The sequence below is a fragment of the Pseudophryne corroboree genome, chromosome 6, assembly GCF_028390025.1.
Source record: "Pseudophryne corroboree isolate aPseCor3 chromosome 6, aPseCor3.hap2, whole genome shotgun sequence".
Classification (NCBI taxonomy): Eukaryota; Metazoa; Chordata; class Amphibia; order Anura; family Myobatrachidae; genus Pseudophryne; species Pseudophryne corroboree.
In genome coordinates, this window is record NC_086449.1 from 775,679,472 (window position 1) to 775,701,777 (window position 22,306).

Below are 22,306 nucleotides of genomic sequence, written 5' to 3' on the forward strand. Positions count from 1 at the left end.
TGAATGCTGAAGTAAACTTTTCCTTCTCATGTGCTGGTCGCTCTGTTGAATAACTCTAGGTCAGCCGTGACAAGATGGTTTCAAATCATCACGAGGAGTCCATGTGTTTATTCTTTTCCCGCCATGGATAGAATAAAGTGAGAGTCAACCCCTGTTCTGCACGGGGCCCTGTCACAAAGGATCGTTTACAGGAAGCTAAGTGATTTTTTTTTAATGATATGCTTTGATTATACTTGCATTGCATGCGCAGGGGGGAGTAATTGTATTCAGAAATGGTCGGTTACTTGGTGATCCGATATAATTACCCTGAGGAGAGATGTGTTACTCCTTGAGTTGGGTCATGTCTAGAACATTGCAACATACTACCGTGCGACTACAAGGGATGGGACTCTTGGGTGCGCGGGCCACTTCCATGGCGGTCTCGGCTAGGAGGGCATTGTGGATTCACCAAAGAGATGCAAATGCTGAATCCGAAAAGAAGTGGAGTCTCTTCCCCATGAAGGGAAGCCTGGTTGGTGATGGCCTTGTTAATATGCTCTCGGCAGGTGCCACGGGTAAGTTTACCTTCTTGCCCTATGTTCCCTCACAACGGTTGGTGACGCATTGTTGTAGGATGCAGTCATTTTGACTGAATAGATAAGGATTCCCCTTTCTTTGCAGGTAAAGGAAGGTAAAAAAGGTAATTGGTCAGCTGCCTTTTCAGGTTCACAGGAGCAGAAATCATCCATTCTTTCTGCCACGTCCACCGTGGGTCGTTGGGTCTATCTTACGGGGGCCCACACAGGTGGGACCTCGTCTAAAACTCTTCAGTCAGTCCTGGAAAGGACATGGACCAGTGAGTTAAGGATAGAGTCCCTAGGGGGACATACGGGAGTCCCAGACGTTCCCCGCACTGATTTTTTCAAATCAACCTTACCGATCCTCCCCATGATAGGGAGGTAGTATGTGACGCAATACAAGAGTTGTGTCAGGATCAGGTCATTGTCCTGCTGTTCCGGTCATAAAAAAAGAAAAAAAGAAAGAAAGAGCTGTTGTTCAAGCTTTTTCGTGCTCCCGACAAATTCCAATTTTCCTACTTAACCTTCATGAGGGAATCTCTCATGGCAGGGTTCTCCACTCTGAAAGTGGCTTAAGGAGGTCTAATTACGGTTTCTTCCGCGTTAGGCTTACCTGGGGTTTGCGATTCAGGGTTGTTGTTACCATTTCACCACGGTGATGGCGGTATGATGGGTTTCCTTCGATAGTAAGGAGTCATATTTATTCTGTACTGGATCACTCTCCGAATTTTGGAGAGATCAAGAAGCCAAATGGTGCGAAACGTTGTTTTCTCCTTGACAGTTATTCAACATCAGGACTTGTCAGAATCCCTATTGGTCCCAACGACGCGGTGATCGGCTTGGGCAATATTATTAGAGGCAGTACCGAGAAGAGTTTATTTGCTTCCAAAAAAAAAAAAGGGAAGCTCTGAGAATTCAGAGTCTGGCAGACCTGCAACGGTGTCAATCCATCTATACAGTCAGTGGCTGGAAAAGATGGTTGGGGCCTACGAGGCCATTCAGTGGGCAGGTTCCAGGCCTGAGTGTTTAGCGGGACCTGTTGGACAAGTGGTCCAGTTCCCACCGGGGATAATCATGGTTTCAAGACCAGTATGTTGCTCCTGTGGTAGCGGCGCAATTCTCACTGAGGACAAGTGTCATGTTGGGATACTTGTCGCCCCATTAACGGTCTAGAGTTAAGGGCCGTTTATAACGGTTTTCTACAGACAAATGGCAGAAGCCAGAAAGATTTTCTGCTGGGCGACGAAAACATTTACACGCTCTATCAGCAATGTTCGTTCCAAGAGTGGACAACTGGGAAGCAGACTTCCTCGGTGGACACGTTCTCCGTTCAAGAGGGTTAAGTCTTCATCAAGCGGTTTTTCACAGAAGTGATAAGTCTTTGGAGAATTCCGCAAATAGACAAAATGGCGTCTCGCCTCGACAAGAAACTTCAGAAATTTTGTTACGGGTCGGGGGTACCCTCAAGCGATAACGGTGGACACCCTAGTGACACCGTGGGTGTTTCGGTCAGTCTATGTGTTCCCTTCACTTCCACCTTTTCCAAAAATGTTAAAGATTATAAGAGGAACAAGGGTTCAGATGATCCGCCTTGTTCCAGACTGGTCAAGGAGGACTGGTATCCGGATCTTCGGCAATTTACTCATAGGAGATCCCTGACCTCTTCCTCTGCGAGAGGATCTGTTATGGCAGGGACCGTGTGTGTTTCAAGACTTACCGCGGTTTCCATTGTCGACTTGGAGATTGAACGTCGGATCCCAGCCCGGAAGGGTACTTCCAGTGAGGTCTTCCCTACTCTTCTTCAGTCAGAAAAGAAGTAATGTAAAGCCATTACCACCATATTTGGGGAAAATTTGCTGTCTTGGTGTGAATCCAAGAAGGTTCCTATGGAAGAATTCCAGTTGGATCGTTTTCTCCCTTCTTTTCTTACAAGAACATGTGGAGGCGATCTTTGGGTTTTCTTCGATTAAGGTTCAGTTTTCAGCCTTATCGGTTTTCTTTCAAGAAACAATTGGCCTCCTTTCCAGAGTTTAATACTTTCGTAAAAGGAGTCTAACACATCCATCCTCCCTTTGTGCCTCTGTGACACCATGGGATCTTTACGTGGTGGTGGTGAAGTTGAAATTCCTCACTTGGAAAGTGGTCTTGCGGTTGACCTTGGCATCCGCAAGGCGGGTGTATGAGTTGGCGGTTTGGTCTCTCAAGAGCCCTGTTTAATCTTCCATGAAGATAGAGCGGAGTTGAGAACTCGGCAGCAGTTTCTGCCAAAAGTGGTTTCACCGGTTTCACTTGAACCAACCTATTGTGGTGCCGGTGGCTACTGACGCCTGGGCGACATCGGAGTATCTCGATATGGTCGGAATTTTGAACATTTGTGTTGCCAGATTGGCTCAGATCAAGAAAACGGAGGATCTGTTATCCTATATGCTCCCAAAAAGATTGTGTTTCCTGCTTCCAAGCAGACTATTGCACGCTGGATCTGAAATACGATTACGCTTGCTTGTTTTACGGCTGGATTGCCGTTACCGAAATCGGTGACGGCCCATTCTACCAAGAAGGTGGGCTCATCCTGGGCGGCTACCCGAGGGGTCTCGGGTTTATTGCCTTGCAGAGCAGCTGCTTCATCGGGTTCAAACGATTTTGCAAATATTCTACAAGTTTGATACCTTGGCTGTTGAAGCCCTCTTGTTTGGGCAATCTCTGCTGCAGAGTCATCCGCACTCTCCCACCCGTTCTTGAGCTTTGGTATAGACCCCATAGTCCTTTTGGAGTCCCCAGCATCCTCTAGGACGTATGAGAAAATAGGATTTTAATACCTACCGGTAAATCCTTTTCTCTTAGTCCGTAGAGGATGCTGGGCGCCCGTCCCAGTGTGTACTGTATCTGCAGTTATTGGTTATGGTTACACATGATGTGTTTCCTTTCAGTCAGTCTGTTGCTGACGTTATTCATGCCATGGCATGCGGTATGCTTTTATTGGTCGTGTTTACACACAGGTTGTGTTACATTTTCGGTCAGCAAGTTGCTGTATATATTTCATACTGTCGGCTGGTGTTCTATTGGAAGCTACGTTCTGCGGCATGGTTAAGGTGTGAGCTGGTATGACACTCACCGTGTTTAAACATTAAATACTTTCCTCGAAATGTCCGTCTCCCTGGGCACAATTCTAACTGGAGTCTGGAGGAGAGGCATAGAGGGAGGAGCCAGTTCACACCCATTCAAACAGGGATATTCAATTTGGCCCGGGGTGCCGGGTGATAAGTATCGGCCGGCGGGGGCTATTTAATTGGCCCCGATAAGCCGGTGCGTGCCGCGGCTAATCGGGGGTTTTGCTTCACCTGCCTCCGGCAGGCGAAGCAAATTGCCCGATAACAGCCCCGTTTTCAACCGAAAACGGGGCTATTTCACCCGAAAACACACAGGTTTCACTGAACCTGTGTGTTTTCGGGTGTAAGAAGACTCGTTACCGGCCGAGCGAATTAAATAGCCCGACCGCAGCACCCGAAGAAACATCGGGTTTTTACTCCCGATGTCTCTTCGGGCCAAATTGAATATCCCCCAAAGTCTTATAGTGTGCCCATGTCTCCTGCGGATTCCGTCTATACCCCATGGTCCTTTTGGAGTCCCCAGCATCCTCTACGGACTAAGAGAAAAGGATTTACCTGTAGGTATTAAAATCCTATTTTTTGTAGGATGCAGTCATTTCGACCGAATGTATACGATTTTCCCTTTCTTTGCAAGTAGAGGAAGGTGAATAAGGTAAGAGATCAGCAGCCTTTTCAAGTTCGCAGAAGCAGAAATCATCCTCTGTTTCTACCACATCCACCGCATGTCGCTGGGGCTATCTTCGGGAGCCCACACCGGTGGAACCACGTCTAATACTCTTCAGTCAGTCCTGGAACGGACATGGACCAGTGAGTTTAAGTATAGAGTCCCAAGGGGGACATACTGGAGTTTCCAAACGATTCCCCTCACTGATTTTTCAAAATCTCCTCTGAATGGGGAGGTAGTATGCGACGCCATACAGGGTCAGGATCAGGTCATTGTCCTGCTGTCCCGGTCACACAAAAAAAGGAAAAAAGCTGTTACTCAAGCTTTTTCGTGCTTCTGAGGCCGGAAGGCTTGGTCAGAACAATTCCAAACAATTTCTACTTGAGAAGTTGAACTACAAGATGGAATCTCTCTGGGCAGGGATCTCCAATCTGTAAAAGGAGAAAGAGGGTCTAAATACGGTTCTTCCGCATTAGGCTTACCTGAGTTTGCTATTCAGGATTGTCAGTACCAATTCACCGGAGTGATGGCGGTATGATGATTTCCTTCAATAGTAAAAGAGTCATTATTACTCTGTACTGGGACGCTCTCCTGCGTACGGGGAGGGCAAGAAACAAGTGGTGCAAAACGTTGTTTTATCCCTGACGGATCTTCAGCAATGTGGTTGGGTCCTGAACTTGCCAGAATCACGGTTGATCCCAACGACGTGGTCGTCGGCGTTGGGAATAATGTTAGATACAGAACTGTTGAGAGTTGGTTTCTTCCAATGGAAAGAGCTCTGAAGATCCAGAGTCGGGTCAGATCTACAACAGTGTCAATCCATCAATACGTTCCGTTGATAAAAATGAGGGTTGCGGCCTAATAGGCCATTCAGTGAGCAGGTTAAATGCCAGTGTTTTTTAGCAGGACCAGTTGAACATGTGGTCCAGGTCTCACCTGCACATGCACCGGAAAATAATTTTATCTTCCAGGACCAGAATTTCTCTCCTGTGGTGGCTGCTCAGTTCTCACCTCCTAGAGGGACGAAGGTTTGGGATCCTGGTGTCCATGGATGCAAGTCTCTGGGGCTGGGGAGCAGTCATTCAGGGGGAAACGAATTTCCAGGGAAAATGGTCAAGCCAGGAAGCTTGTCTGCACATAAACATTCTGGAACATCTTGTTCGCGGTCTGCCGTCTTAATTCAGTCGGACAACGTAACAGCAGTGGCGTGCGTAAACCGCCAGGGCGGAATGGAGAGCAGAACGGACATGGCAAAAGCCACAAAAGTTTTCCGCTGGGCGGAAAGGCATGTAAACGCTCTGTCAGCAATCTTCATTCCGGGTGTAGACAACTGGGAAACAGACTTCCTCAGCAGACACGATCTCCATTCAGGAGAGTGGGGTCTTCATCAAGAGGTCTTTGCAGAAGTGTCAAGTCGTTGGGGAATTCCTCAAATAGACATGTTGGCTACTCGCCTCAACAAGAAACTTCAGAGATATATTGTTCCAGGTCGAGGGACCCTCAAGTAATAGAGGTGGACGCCCTGGTGACACCGTGGGTGTTTCAGTCGGTCTATGTGTTCCCTCCGCTTCCACTCATTCCAAGGTGATAAAGATTATTAGAGGAACAAGGGTTCAGGCGATACTCATTGTTCCAGACTGGCCAAGGAGGGCCTAGTATGTTGCTCATAGAAGATCCATGGCCTCTTCCTCTACGAGAGGACCTGTTACTTCAAGGACCGTGTGTGTATCAGGACTTACCGCAGCTGCGTTTGACGGCATGGCAGTTGAACGCCAAATCCTAGCTCGAAAGAGTATTCCAAGGGAAGTCATTCCCACACTACTTCAGGCTAGAAAATAAGTAATGGCAAAGCATTACCACCGAACTTGGAGAAAATAAGTGTCTTGGTGTGAATCCAAGAAGGCTCCTACGGAGGAGTTTCAGCTGGGGCGGTTGCTCCATTTTTTGCAAGCAGGCGTGGATGCGGGCCTAAAGTTAGGCTCCATTAAAGTACAAATTTCGGCCTTATCAATTTTCTTTCAGAAGGAATTGGCCTCCCTTCCAGGAATACAGACCTTTGTGAAAGGCGTGTTGCACATCCAACCTCCCTTTGTGCCCCCAGTGGCACCGTGGGATCTTCATGTGGTGTTGCAGTTCCTGCAATCTCATTGGTTTGAACCTTTTACGTAAGGTTGAATTAAAATTTCTTACTTGGAAAGTAGTCATGTGGTTGGCCTTAGCATCCGCAAGGTGGCTATCTGAATTGGCGGCTTTGTCTCACAAAAGCCCCTATTTAATCTTCCATGCTGTTAGAGCGGAGTTGAGAACTCGTCAGCAATTTCTGCCAAAAGTGGTTTCATCGTTTCCGTAAACCAGCCTATTGTGGTGTCAGTGGCTACTGACACCTTGGCGGAATCGAAGTCTCTCGATGTGGTCAGAGCTTTAAAAATCTATGTTGCCAGAACGGCTCAAATTAGGAAAACAGAGGCTCTGTTTGTCCTATGGGTTCCCAACAAAATTGGGGCTCCTGCTTCCAAGCAGACTGTTGCGCGCTGGATCGGTCATACGATTCAGCAGGCTCATTCTACGGCAGGATAGCCGTTACCGAAATCGGTGAAGGCCCATTCTACCAGAAAGGTGGGCTCATCCTAGATGGCTGCACAAGGGGTCTCGGCATTACAGCTCTGCCGAGCCGCTACTTGGTCGGGATCAAACACCTTTGCAAAGTTTTACAAGTTTGATACCTTGGCTGAGGAGGACCTCTTGCTTGGTCAATCGGTGCTGCAGAGTCATCCGCACTCTCCCGCCAATTCTAGAGCTTTGGTATAAACCCCATGGTTCTTCAAGCATCCCCAGCATCCTCTAGGACGTAAGGAGAAAATAGGATTTTAATACCTACCGGAAAATCCATTTCTCTTAGTCCGTAGAGGATGCTGGGCGCCCGTCCCAGTGCGGGCTGTATCTGCAGTTATTGGATATGTTTACACACATGATGTGTTGCGTTTAAGTCAGCCTGTTGCTGATGATGTTCATGCCATGGCATACGTTATGCTGTTATTGGTTGTGTTTACACACAGGTTGTGTTACGCTTTATGTCAGCGTATTGCTGCATATTCTTCATGCCGTCGGCTGGTGTTCTGTTGACTGCCACGTTCTGCGGCATACTGAGGTGTGAGCTGGTAAGATGCACACCGTGGTTTAACAATAAATTCTTTCCTCGAAATGTCCGTCTCCCTGGACACAGTTACGTAAACTGGAGTCTGGAGGAGGGGCATAGAGGGAGGAGCCAGTTCACACCCAATCAAAGTCTTAAAGTGTGCCTATGTCTCCTGCGGATCCTGTCTATACCCCATGGTTCTTGAAGCATCCCCAGCATCCTCTACGGACTAAGAGAAAAGGATTTACCGGTAGGTATTAAAATCCTATTATTGTCACAAAATAGCAAATCTCTCTTACACACATTCAAATGTGATACTTAAAAACCAAAAAAGAGATTCCCTGGCGCTTGTATGGTCAACTATCCTGCTCGTTTTATCATAGGTGTTATAAATAAAATTTAAATTATTAATACTAAGCTGCTCCCAAATGGTACTTACTGAAATACCAGTTATAAATTAAAATACAGAAAGGATATAAATATCAGGAAGCGCTGTAGTATTAAAATAAAAATGTTTTATTATTACACAATTCTAAAAACAATTCAAAATAACAGACATATAACTTATATAGCTGTATAGTTACTTCTCTCCTAATTGTCTCCAATTGTATCCAGCCGCACCAAATCCCTTAATAGATGTTCTTTAGGGATGTAAGGTGCTTATATGAACCATATGGTTTTGACGGACCGTGAGTGTCCCGTTTAAACTTGTTTCCTTAAATCTTTTACTGTCAGTCAATCAACAGTGTGAGGATTTTTAGTGGCAAGCAAACTAACATGCAGTGACTCCTCTGTTGTTACCGTTATGTGATCGCTGTATGAATGAGCTGAGGGAGGGCGCCGTAGTGGTGATGTCAGGCGCTATGCTGCACCTCAGTTCAAACAAAGCTGACAGTGTCCAGTTATTTGCAGTGCATATCAACGGGTCAGTCTTACCGGACTTTTATATCTCGCACTCGCCGTGAGATCTCTGACGAAACCGCCGTGGGATAAAGGCGGAGAAACATGTAAGGAGCTTCACTAAACCCATTCAAAGGTGTCTCCACGGCCTTACAAAAAGGACAGCCGAATACGGACAGCACACAGCCGCCATCACTACGTGAGTTCACTGCAGAGATCTCACGGCGAGTGCGAGATATAAAAGTCCGGTAAGACTGACCCGTTGATATGCACTGCAAATAACTGGACACTGTCAGCTTTGTTTGAACTGAGGTGCAGCATAGCGCCTGACATTACCACTACGGCGCCCTCCCTCAGCTCATTCATACAGCGATCACATAACGGTAACAACAGAGGAGTCACTGCATGTTGGTTTGCTTGCCACTAAAAATCCTCACGCTGTTGATTGACTGACAGTAAAAGATTTAAGGAAACAAGTTTAAACGGGACACTCACGGTCCGTCAAAACCATATGGTTCATATAAGCACCTTACATCCCTAAAGAACATCTATTAAGGGATTTGGTGCGGCTGGATACAATTGGAGACAATTAGGAGAGAAGTAACTATACAGCTATATAAGTTATATGTCTGTTATTTTGAATTGTTTTTAGAATTGTGTAATAATAAAACATTTTTATTTTAATACTACAGCGCTTCCTGATATTTATATCCTTTCTGTATTTTAAATGTGATACTTCCAGGAATACAATACAAACAGTGTTTTAAACATATCAGACTGTCTTGTTTAAGCAACCATTGTGTCCATGGAAGATAGACCTTGGACTGAGGGAATGTGTAAATACCGTTGTTTGCCCCAATTGTTTGAGAGTTGTATATTGAGTCAATAGATACTGGACTGTCATTGTTGCACTAGAGGTCAGAACAAACAAGAACACAATATAACATACACAAACACAAGCCAGACCCTTGTTTGCGTAATACCTTTCAAGACCACCAAAAGGTGACATTACAGACCAGACATTGATGTATGATATATCAAATGTATAACATTTATATTCTCGTACACATAGCTTTAAACACATCTAACCCATGGTTTATATATATTTCATAACGTAATTGTAATAGCAGGAAACCATATATATATATATATATATATATATATATATATATATATAAAGAAAGACAAAGAAGCTGCGGCACTCCAAATGCAAAAAATGTGTATTGGTTCAGATAATCATCATAGCATGAGGTAAAAGCAACGTTTCGGTACGCACAGGTACCGTTTTCAAGCTACATGCTACTGAGAAGAATAGACAGATTTTATCATTTTAGCATGTAGCTTGAAAACGGTACCTGTGCGTACCGAAACGTTGCTTTTACCTCATGCTATGATGATTATCTGAACCAATACACATTTTTTGCATTTGGAGTGCCGCAGCTTCTTTGTCTTTCTTTGCATTAATTATCTGCTGAAGGCACCCTCCAACTAATCAACCTGGCAGCATTTGAGTGCGGGTTCATAGTTTTGGACTATATATATATATATATATATATATATATATATATATATATATATATATATATACACATATCACGAGTATGGGAATGCATAAATATATCATGTGTGGGATCAAACTGTTCAGGGTCACATAAGCAGTAATCCGGTGGGTGTGAGGATATTGTCTCATATTGCGGCAATAAGTTATTAGCAATACCGGATTCATGTATATTACTCGTATGATAATGTGGTGGGTTTAACTGGTCTTGGGGCGGGAACTCAGATGTAAACAACAGTAATCACATCTCAGGACTTAGTCATCGCCCACCGGTTGAGCCAACCAATGATCCTCAGTGTACTGAATATGTCCCACCCCCAGACCAATGGAAGAAGAGCTTACATTTCCTATTGTATTGTATTTGGACCCATTGTTTAAAAGAAGCTTCCTGACTGGGCTCAGTCTATTCTCTGAAGGTCATCTTGCTAAGACTGACTGAGGCCTGGATACGGGAACGCTTGTGAACAAACATATGTATTATTGGTTGTAGCTCTTCTCTGTAATATTGTTGTATCTTTAACTGTACCTTTTAAGTAAATATTGTTGATGCATTGGATCACAACATAACATTTAACTACTAATGTGTCGCATTCCATTCTTGTTTGGGGTATAAGGTGTATCCAGCCACACATGTCGCTGCATTGTGCGCACAGCGTGTCGGCGTGTATACGCAACGTGCATACATATCTTAGAGGTTATTAGCGTATGCTTATCGTCCGCAGCGGCCCGAACCCTAGTGTAATAAGGTATAGCTTTTCCTTGTAAGATAATCAAATTTCACTATATATATATATATATATATATATATATATTACACAAGTGTGCCCCCACAAAAGAGGTTTACCTCTTTTCATCCCCTTCTTGTTTTCTCCTTGAGCAGAAGGATTTTTCAATTTTCATTAAGTATATAAGTCATAGGTTAAATGCGTCTCATAATTGCCGATTTAATAAGCTCCTGTTTATTGGTGATGCTGCCTATCATTTTCTAAAAGGCAATAGAGAAATGATAGACATGGTCTGATTGGTTGCTATGGGTAACATCAGCAATTCTCTGTTTTAGAAGCTTTAGTAAATTTACCACCAAGTGACATATTTATGACGTGCATTTGAATTTCATTATATATTGTGATTTTTATTTTATTTCTCTATCGTCCTAGTGGATGCTGGGGTTCCTGAAAGGACCATGGGGAATAGCGGCTCCGCAGGAGACAGGGCACAAAAAGTAAAGCTTTTTCCGATCAGGTGGTGTGCACTGGCTCCTCCCCCTATGACCCTCCTCCAGACTCCAGTTAGATTTTTGTGCCCGGCCGAGAAGGGTGCAATCTAGGTGGCTCTCCTAAAGAGCTGCTTAGAAAAAGTTTAGCTAGGTTTTTTATTTTACAGTGATTCCTTTTGGCAACAGGATCACTGCAGCGAGGGACTGAGGGGAGAAGGAGTCAACTCACCTGCGTGCAGGATGGATTGGCTTCTTGGCTACTGGACATCAAGCTCCAGAGGGACGATCACAGGTACAGCCTGGATGGTCACCGGAGCCACGCCGCCGGCCCCCTTGCAGATGCTGAAGTCAGAAGAGGTCCAGAATCGGCGGCTGAAGACTCCTGCAGTCTTCAAAAGGTAGCGCACAGCACTGCAGCTGTGCGCCATTTTCCTCTCAGCACACTTCACACGGCAGTCACTGAGGGTGCAGGGCGCTGGGGGGGGGCGCCCTGGGAGGCAAAATGATTACCTATAAAGGCTAAAAATACCTCACATATAGCCCTAGAGGCTATATGGAGATATTTAACCCCTGCCTGGATTCACTAAATAGCGGGAGACGAGCCCGCCAGAAAAGGGGCGGGGCCTATCTCCTCAGCACACGGCGCCATTTCCTCTCACAGCTCCGCTGGTCAGGACGGCTCCCAGGTCTCTCCCCTGCACTGCACTACAGAAACAGGGTAAAACAGAGAGGGGGGGGCACATTTATGGCGATATTTTGATATAACAAAGCAGCTATAAGGGAGCACTTATTATAAGGCTATCCCTGATATATATATATAGCGCTTTTGGTGTGTGCTGGCAAACTCTCCCTCTGTCTCCCCAAAGGGCTAGTGGGTCCTGTCTTCGTTAGGAGCATTCCCTGTGTGTCTGCTGTGTGTCGGTACGTGTGTGTCGACATGTATGAGGACGATATTGGTGTGGAGGCGGAGCAATTGCCAAATATGAGGATGTCACCCCCTAGGGAGTCGACACCGGAATGGATGCCTTTATTTATGGAACTACGGGATAGTGTCAACACGCTAAAGCAGTCGTTTGACGACATGAGGCGGCCGGACAATCAATTAGTGCCTGTCCAGGCGACTCAAACACCGTCAGGGGCTGTGAAACGCCCTTTGCCTCAGTCGGTCGACACAGACCCAGACACAGGCGATGACTCCAGTGGTGACGGTGACGAATCAACCGTATTTTCCAGTAGGGCCACACGTTATATGATTTTGGCAATGAAGGAGGCGTTACATTTAGCTGATACTACAGGTACCACTAAACAGGGTATTATGTGGGGTATGAAAAAACTACCTATAGTTTTTCCTGAATCAGAAGAATTAAATGACGTGTGTAATGAAGCGTGGGTTGCCCCTGATAAAAAGCTGATAATTTCAAAGAAATTATTGGCATTATACCCTTTCCCGCCAGAGGTTAGGGAGCGCTGGGAAACACCTCCTAGGGTGGACAAGGCGCTAACACGCTTATCTAAACAAGTGGCGTTACCCTCTCCTGAGACGGCCGCACTTAAAGATCCATCAGATAGGAGGATGGAAAATATCCAAAAAAGTATATACACACATGCAGGTGTTATACTACGACCAGCTGTAGCGACTGCCTGGATGGGCAGTGCTGGGGTAGTTTGGTCAGAGTCCCTGATTGAAAATATTGATACCCTGGACAGGGACAATATTTTACTGTCGTTAGAACAAATAAAGGATGCATTTCTTTATATGCGTGATGCACAGAGGGATATCTGCACACTGGCATCACGGGTAAGTGCTATGTCCATTTCGGCCAGAAGAGCTTTATGGACGCGACAGTGGACAGGCGATGCGGATTCAAAACGGCATATGGAAGTTTTGCCGTATAAAGGGGAGGAGTTATTTGGAGTCGGTCTATCAGATTTGGTGGCCACGGCTACAGCCGGGAAATCCACTTTTCTACCTCAAGTCACTCCCCAACAGAAAAAGGCACCGACTTTTCAACCGCAGCCCTTTCGTTCCTTTAAAAATAAGAGAGCAAAGGGCTATTCATATCTGCCACGAGGCAAAGGTCGAGGGAAGAGACAGCAACACGCAGCTCCTTCCCAGGAACAGAAGCCCTCCCCGGCTTCTACAAAAGCCTCAGCATGACGCTGGGGCTTCTCAAGCGGACTCGGGGACGGTGGGCGGTCGTCTCAAAAATTACAGCGCGCAGTGGGCTCACTTGCAGGTAGATCCCTGGATCCTGCAGATAATATCTCAAGGGTACAGGTTGGAATTAGAGACGGATCCACCTCGCCGTTTCCTGAAGTCTGCTTTACCAACGTCCCCCTCCGAAAGGGAGACGGTTTTGGAAGCCATTCACAAGCTGTACTCTCAGCAGGTGATAGTCAAGGTACCTCTTCTACAACAAGGGAAGGGGTATTATTCCACTCTTTTTGTGGTACCGAAGCCGGATGGCTCGGTAAGGCCTATTCTAAATCTGAAGTCCTTGAACCTGTACATAAAGAAGTTCAAGTTCAAAATGGAGTCACTCAGAGCAGTGATAGCGAACCTGGAAGAGGGGGACTTTATGGTATCCTTGGACATCAAGGATGCGTATCTCCACGTTCCAATTTACCCCTCACACCAGGGGTACCTCAGGTTCGTTGTACAAAACTGTCACTATCAGTTTCAGACGCTGCCGTTCGGATTGTCCACGGCACCTCGGATCTTTACAAAGGTAATGGCCGAGATGATGATTCTTCTTCGAAGAAAAGGCGTATTAATTATCCCATACTTGGACGATCTCCTAATAAGGGCGAGGTCCAGAGAACAGCTAGAGATGGGATTAGCACTGTCTCAAGAAGTGCTAAAACAGCACGGGTGGATTCTGAATATTCCAAAATCCCAGTTAATGCCGACAACTCGTCTGCTGTTCCTAGGGATGATTCTGGACACGGTTCAGAAAAAGGTTTTTCTCCCGGAGGAAAAAGCCAAGGAGTTATCCGAGCTTGTCAGGAACCTCCTAAAACCAGGAAAGGTGTCTGTACATCAATGCACAAGAGTCCTGGGAAAAATGGTGGCTTCTTACGAAGCAATTCCATTCGGCAGATTCCACGCAAGAATTTTCCAAAGGGATCTGTTGGACAAATGGTCAGGGTCGCATCTTCAGATGCACCTACGGATAACCCTGTCTCCAAGGACAAGGGTGTCTCTTCTGTGGTGGCTGCAGAGTCCTCATCTATTGGAGGGCCGCAGATTCGGCATACAGGATTGGATCCTGGTGACCACGGACGCCAGCCTGAGAGGCTGGGGAGCAGTCACACAAGGAAGAAACTTCCAGGGAGTATGGACAAGCCTGGAAACGTCTCTTCACATAAACATTCTGGAACTAAGAGCAATATACAATGCTCTAAGCCAGGCAGAACCTCTGCTTCAGGGAAAACCGGTGTTGATCCAGTCGGACAACATCACGGCAGTCGCCCATGTGAACAGACAGGGCGGCACAAGAAGCAGGAGTGCAATGGCAGAAGCTGCAAGGATTCTTCGCTGGGCAGAGAATCATGTGATAGCACTGTCAGCAGTGTTCATCCCGGGAGTGGACAACTGGGAAGCAGACTTCCTCAGCAGACACGATCTTCACCCGGGAGAGTGGGGACTTCATCCAGAAGTCTTCCACATGCTGGTAACCCGTTGGGAAAGACCAATGGTGGACATGATGGCGTCTCGCCTCAACAAAAAACTGGACAGGTATTGCGCCAGGTCAAGAGATCCGCAGGCAATAGCTGTGGACGCGCTGGTAACGCCTTGGGTGTACCAGTCGGTGTATGTGTTTCCTCCTCTGCCTCTCATACCAAAAGTATTGAGAATTATACGGCAAAGAGGCGTAAGAACGATACTAGTGGTTCCGGATTGGCCAAGAAGGACTTGGTACCCGGAACTCCAAGAGATGATCACGGAAGATCCGTGGCCTCTACCTCTAAGGAGGGACTTGCTTCAGCAGGGTCCCTGTCTGTTTCAAGACTTACCGCGGCTGCGTTTGACGGCATGGCGGTTGAACGCCGGATCCTAATGGAAAAAGGCATGCCGGAAGAAGTCATTCCTACTTTGATTAAAGCAAGGAAAGAAGTAACCGTGCAACATTATCACCGAATTTGGCGAAAATATGTTGCGTGGTGCGAAGATCGGAGTGCTCCGACGGAGGAATTTCAACTGGGTCGATTCCTACATTTCCTGCAATCAGGATTGTCTATGGGTCTCAAATTGGGATCTATTAAGGTTCAAATTTCGGCCCTGTCGATTTTCTTTCAAAAAGAATTGGCTTCAGTCCCTGAAGTCCAGACCTTTGTTAAGGGAGTGCTGCATATACAGCCCCCTGTGGTGCCTCCAGTGGCACCGTGGGATCTCAATGTAGTTTTGGATTTTCTAAAATCTCATTGGTTTGAACCACTAAATAAGGTGGATTTGAAATATCTCACTTGGAAAGTGACCATGCTTCTAGCCCTGGCTTCTGCCAGGAGAGTGTCAGAATTGGCAGCTTTATCTTACAAAAGCCCATATCTGATTTTCCATTCGGACAGGGCAGAACTGCGGACTCGTCCGCATTTTCTCCCTAAGGTGGTGTCAGCATTTCATCTGAACCAGCCTATTGTAGTGCCTGCGGCTACAAGTGACTTGGAGGACTCCAAGTTACTGGACGTTGTCAGAGCATTAAAAATATATATTGCAAGAACAGCTGGAGTCAGAAAATCTGACTCGTTGTTTATATTGTATGCACCCAACAAGATGGGTGCTCCTGCGTCTAAGCAGACGATTGCTCGTTGGATCTGTAGCACAATCCAACTGGCACATTCTGTGGCAGGCCTGCCACAGCCTAAACCTGTAAAGGCCCACTCCACAAGGAAGGTGGGCTCATCTTGGGCGGCTGCCCGAGGGGTCTCGGCATTACAACTTTGCCGAGCAGCTACGTGGTCAGGGGAGAACACGTTTGTAAAATTTTACAAATTTGATACTCTGGCTAAGGAGGACCTGGAGTTCTCTCATTCGGTGCTGCAGAGTCATCCGCACTCTCCCGCCCGTTTGGGAGCTTTGGTATAATCCCCATGGTCCTTTCAGGAACCCCAGCATCCACTAGGACGATAGAGAAAATAAGATTTTACTTACCGATAAATCTATTTCTCGGAGTCCGTAGTGGATGCTGGGCGCCCATCCCAAGTGCGGATTATCTGCATAAATTGTACATAGTTATTGTTAACTAATTCGGGTTATTGTTGTAGGAAGCCATCTTTCAGAGGCTCCGCTGTTATCATACTGTTAACTGGGTTTAGATCACAAGTTGTACGGTGTGATTGGTGTGGCTGGTATGAGTCTTACCCGGGATTCAAAATCCTCCCTTATTGTGTACGCTCGTCCGGGCACAGTACCTAACTGGAGTCTGGAGGAGGGTCATAGGGGGAGGAGCCAGTGCACACCACCTGATCGGAAAAAGCTTTACTTTTTGTGCCCTGTCTCCTGCGGAGCCGCTATTCCCCATGGTCCTTTCAGGAACCCCAGCATCCACTACGGACTCCGAGAAATAGATTTATCGGTAAGTAAAATCTTATTTTTATTTTATAACGTCACATTTTTATACTTTTTATTTTTTATTTTAGGTATGAAACAGGAAAAAAGAGTAGAACTCCTTTTGTTGAACCTTTAATATAATTCAGATGCACATAGAGACCTGAAGAAGGAAGCTTTCCTGGGAATACTTGTGACATCGCTTCACAGAGAATTTCAGAATTTGTTTTATGAATCGTTGAGTAGAAATTGCAAGTATGGACTCCACATAGATTTTAGAGAGTGATTTGACATTTTATCAGAAATTCCTAACCAGTGCGATGGAATCATATATTGACATAGGTAAGACTATAAAGAAAGAAAAAAGTGTTCACAGTAAGAACAGTAACACGTTTGGCCAAAAGGAGGATGACACAGATTATCCTGAACCGGAGACTTGGAGTGAAGAAGAGGAGGCTCAAGGTGAAAATGGAGAGAAGGTGGTTCAAGGTGAGAATGGAGAGAACCGCTATGCTTGCTCATTGCGTGAGAAGACCTTCAGGTTTATTGCGCATTTGAGGAAACCCAAAATCAAACATTCCCAAAAGAAAGAATACAAATGTGGTGAGTGTAATAAAGAATTCCGTGGCAAACAGGACCTTGTCGTACACCACAGAATGCACACTGGGGAGAAACCTTTTAAGTGTTCGGAGTGCCCAAAAGTTTTTACGACCTTGTCGCACCTTACGAGCCACCACAGAACTCACACGGGGGTGAAGCCCTACATTTGCCCCGAGTGTAACTCAAGTTTTTCGTTCTCATCGTGCTTGAAGAGGCATCTACAGATTCACATCGGTGATAAGCCACACAAGTGCCCAGAGTGTCCGAAAAGCTTCGGCCAGAAATCACACCTCAACAGGCACTTGAGAATCCACACCGGAGAAAAGCCCTATGAATGTGAGAAATGCGGGAAAAGATTTAACAGGAAGTTTATCCTGGATACGCACTACAAAGTTCATAGGAGGGAAAAGCTTCAAGCCAAACAGGAATGTTCCGACACGACGGATGACTCCGACGACTGGTGAGGTGGAAAGTGCTGCCAATCCATGCCTTGAACGTCTGCCGATCTGCTGAATATTTTTTTTTAAATAGTTTTTAATCAAAGAAATAATTGTCATCAATCGCAACTGTAAAAAAAAAATATGAAGAGAAGTCAGATGTAAAGAAACAAATTATTTATACTTTTAATGTAACCCACTCAAGTACAAACCATAAGATGCGTGACTTGCATGTATTCCGCACATTTTTTAAATCCTATTTAAGCGTCCGGGTGAATAATGACGTATCGCTGTGATTGAAGAGTTCTTTAGGATGATACAATGCATATATAGGCTTTTTATATATCTGCGTGAAGAGGTTGGCAAATCAGTAACTCCTTTGAGCAACTTACCTTTGGTATGCAGAGAGATTACAACAGTATCTGGGTGGGATCCGGTCAAGTTTTACCGTCAGGGGAAATACCGACGCCGGAATCCCGACAAGGAGCACCATCCCGGCACTGCGGGGCGGGGGTTAGGTTTAAGCAGCGGGAAGGGGGGTTTAGGATAAGGTACCACTGGAGAGGGTAAGGGTTGAGGTGTGTGTGTGTTGGAGGGAGGGGGGTGTTAGTGAGGCATTAGGGTAAGGCAACTATACTTACCTTGCCCATGTTGGACTTCTAAACATTGGGATGTGGCGGCCGGTCTTTAACCGTTGGCATTTCCTATCCAACGCATCTGGGGCACCTCTGTGATGTGTGGGTAAGTGCATACTGCTAACGCGTTTCACCGCCGCATACAGCTATTAGCTCAGAGGCACAACAGTAACAGATTAGCAGCGTCAGATCTCTAGTATTCACCTCCTGTGTTCCCAAAATGGCATTATTTGAAACGCAAATAGATTTATATAAATCAGATTTATTTGACAATTTATTTTTTAATTCCATATAAAATATATCTACTCACTAATAAAAGACATTAGGAACAAATTACTTTTATGTGCTTTATTTTGTTATGGTGTAACTTGCCGCTTGGCCGGTCTGGGTTTGTATAGCATGCTGATAGACTACAGACCACAGGGCAATCTCTGGAGTGGGGCGCGCCGTGACGTCACCCGCCCAGTACAGAGCTGCCGCCGGGCGGGATCAGCAGCTGAGGGGAGGATGGGACAGCGCCGGGTACTGCGGGGGGGCGGGAGCAGAAGGGGAGCGCAGTACACGGCGATGTCCCGTTCAGACGTCATACATTTCAATGAGCGGAGGAGGAGGGACACGGCACCAGTAACTGGCATCAGCAGCACCCTATCACAGCAGAGCACGGTAACAGTCGTCCCTGGGATTGGGTACTCGCTTTGTTTTCAACTCTGATTGGCTGAAGGGGGTGTATCGGCCAATCACGGCGCAGAAGTGGATTCCTCCGGGGTGGTGTAGGGGCAGCGATGTTGGTGGGTGATGGCGGTGCTGCTGCTGGGCTCATCTACACTGTAACGGCTGGGCGGCGTTGGTAGGCATGGCAGCAAAGGCGTCCCCGCCTAGCAGCCATTGTGGGCGGGAAAGATGTCATAAGTCAGATATGTTATGTGGTGATGGCATTTTGTCACAATTGAGGGCTGATGACGGTGACTGGAAGCCTCAGTTGAAGGGGCTGACTGGTACCGGAATTTAGGAGGAGAGAGTGGACTCCTAGACATGCGCAGGGTAGTAGTATGAGAAGCCCGAAGGCGTGACCACGACAACTGAAATAACTTTAAAGGGTTTTATTAAATAAAAAGTCAAATAAGGTGCACTGAAATAATACTGTCACAGGGGATAAAGAAACATACTGCTGGTTGAGACCAGTAATCCGGAATAAATAAAAGTTCTGTATAAAGCTTGGGGACCCAGGTGAGGAATAACGTGATGATGAGGATGATACGTGAAACTGTAAAATAATATGAGTGTTCGTGGGTAAACAGAAGATGAAGCTGGGGCTCGCAGGTAATTGAGAAACGAAGCTGGGGTTCGCTGGTAAATAAGAAACGAAGCTGGGGTTCGCTGGTAAATAAGAAATGAAGCTGGGGTTCGCTGGTAAATAAGAAATGAAGCTGGGGTTCGCTGGTAAATAAGAAACAAAGCTGGGGTTCGCTGGTAAATAAGAAACGAAGCTGGGGTTCGCTGGTAAATAAGAAACGAAGCTGGGGTTCGCTGGTAAATAAGAAACTAAGCTGGAGTTCGCTGGTAAATAAGAAACTAAGCTGGGGTTCGCTGGTAAATAAGAAATGAAGCTGGGGTTCGCTGGTAAATAAGAAATGAAGCTGGGGTTCGCAGGTAATTAAGAAACGTAAATGGAGAGTGGCTGCTGGGAAGTCAGAGTATACACACCACTTAGCACTAGGTGCGGGAACACAGAGAAGCAGGCTGCACCACAGGCTGGATACAGGAGAGCTGGAATGCACCGCAGGAGGAAACCACCGGGGAGTCAGGCTGAGCTGCAGAGAGAGTCCACAAGAGAACTGCACACTGGAGTAGCTGAAGAAAACGGAAGCACTGACAACCTTCTGGGTGTGGATACAGGACATTTATAACCACAGGTCAGCAGGGATTGGTGGGCAATTAGGCTCCAGCACTGTCAGTACTGCGGATAGGAGGAACAATGTCATGTGACTGAAGTCCAACATGGCTGCGCCCATGAACACACACAGAAGGGGAATAAAGTACTTTAAACATGTAGCAATGGCGACGGAGGCCGCAACAGCAGAACTTCACGCACACAGCGGCCACAGGGACAGGAATGACAGCAGAGACACAAGGAGGACATGCATCCAGGAGAGGACCCCAGGTGCGGCGGTGACGGCCGCGGCGGGGCTGAGGGCGCCGCACTTCCGTGAGTACACATACCAAGGTGGATGCTAAAACCAGCGCTGCAGGCCACAACCAAGGTTAAAGCCTGGCCCTGGCCCGCTGAGCCAACCTCAGGAGGCACCTAACGGGTAGAAAATGGTGTCTCAGTACCCGGATCGTGACACATTTCACATCTAAAACATAATAGACCTATATGAATAAAAGACTCTTTATTATGCTTACTGTTATGTATTATTTTTTAGTATTGATAGTAGTATTATTATTATTATTATTATTATAGTAATTATGGCATTTATAGCAGAGGGAGGTTGTAATTGGATAACAGGTTTTAGCATGAATGGGGAGCATAATATGTATGAAGGGGGACGAGTGCAGAGTAATAAGTAGAAAGTGGTTGGTTGCTATGGGCAACTTCCACACTGGTCCTATTCACTTCTTACACACGCATGATGTTACTTATGTATAGTACTTTTTTGTAATAAGTGTAAATTTTGAATGTTTGTGGGATGGCAAAACTAGTTCCTGGTAAACCAGAACTTCCCCAATGCTGTGTCTACATGTCTGGGTGCTTCTATATAACCGTAAGCCCACGAGGCTGAAGTTAGCTTCTTATTCGGTCAGCTTCTTATTCACTTCTTATTCGAGCTCCAGCTTCTTATTCAGATCATTCAGTTTTGCAAGGGTTAATGAGTCTTGGGTCACAAATTTGACACCGTAAATCAAAAGTGTAGGGTCCCTTGCATATGACCCACTTGTATTTTGCCTGGCCCAACGTTGTTTTGGGCATAAAATACACTGGCAAAGTGGGCACACACACCATATTTTACCATTTTGAATAAGTAGCTGTAGTTTTGCAAGGGTTAACTAGTCTTGGGCCACAAATATGAGACTTGAAATCAACAGAGAGTGGTCACTTACATATCAACCACTTGTAATCTGCCTTGCCCAACATTGGTTTGGGCATGAAATACGCTGGCAAAGTGGGCCCAAACACCATATTTTCTCATACGTCCTAGAGGATGCTGGGGACACCAAAAGGACCATGGGGTATATAGACGGGATCCGCAGGAGACTTGGGCACACTATAAGACTTTGAATGGGTGGGAACTCGCTCCTCCCTCTATGCCCCTCCTCCAGACTCCAGTTAGACTCTGTGCCCAGAGAGACTGGACACACACTGAGGAGCTCTCCTGAGTTTCTCTGAAAAGACTTTATGTTAGGTTTATTATTTTCAGGGAGACCTGTTGGCTACAGGCTCCCTGCATCGTGGGAGTGAGGGGAGAGAAGCAGACCTACTTCTTCTGAGTTCAAGGGCTCTGCTTCTTAGGCTACTGGACACCATTAGCTCCAGAGGGTCTGATCACTTGGTTCGCCTAGCTGCTCGTTCCCGGAGCTGCACCGTCACCCCCCCTCACAAAGCCAGAAGAAAGAAGCTGGGTGAGTATTAGAAGAACAGAAGACTTCAGTGACGGCAGAAGACATCAGGATCTCTGAAGTACCGCGTAGCGGTCGCGCTGCGCGCCATTGCTCCCACACACAAGCAGCACTACATGGGTGCAGGGGGGGCGCCCTAGGCAGCAATATACCTCTTAGATATGACCTGGCAAAGTAATATACAGTGCATAGGCACTGTATACTGACCCCCGCGAGTATAAAAATATACAAAAATAACGGGACTGAAGCGCGCCGAGAAGGGGGCGTGGCTTAGCCCTCACAACTCTATACAGCGCCATTTTCTCCTCACAGAGATGCTGGGCCCGCCAA

General features: G+C 46.3%; 1 protein-coding gene across 3 annotated transcripts in view; it reads left to right on the forward strand.

The window, feature by feature from the left end:
• LOC134933477 (gastrula zinc finger protein XlCGF49.1-like) overlaps nt 1–18,694 on the forward strand; it is a 76,792-nt gene extending 58,098 nt beyond the window's left edge. For all 3 annotated transcript variants that reach the window (XM_063928716.1, XM_063928715.1, XM_063928714.1), the window contains one exon: nt 16,779–18,694. In XM_063928716.1, coding sequence (XP_063784786.1) covers nt 17,007–17,750 — 744 coding nt within the window. In that variant the 5' untranslated portion in view covers nt 16,779–17,006 and the 3' untranslated portion in view covers nt 17,751–18,694. The remainder of the gene's footprint in view (nt 1–16,778) is intronic.
• Nucleotides 18,695–22,306: the final 3,612 nt, after the last annotated feature.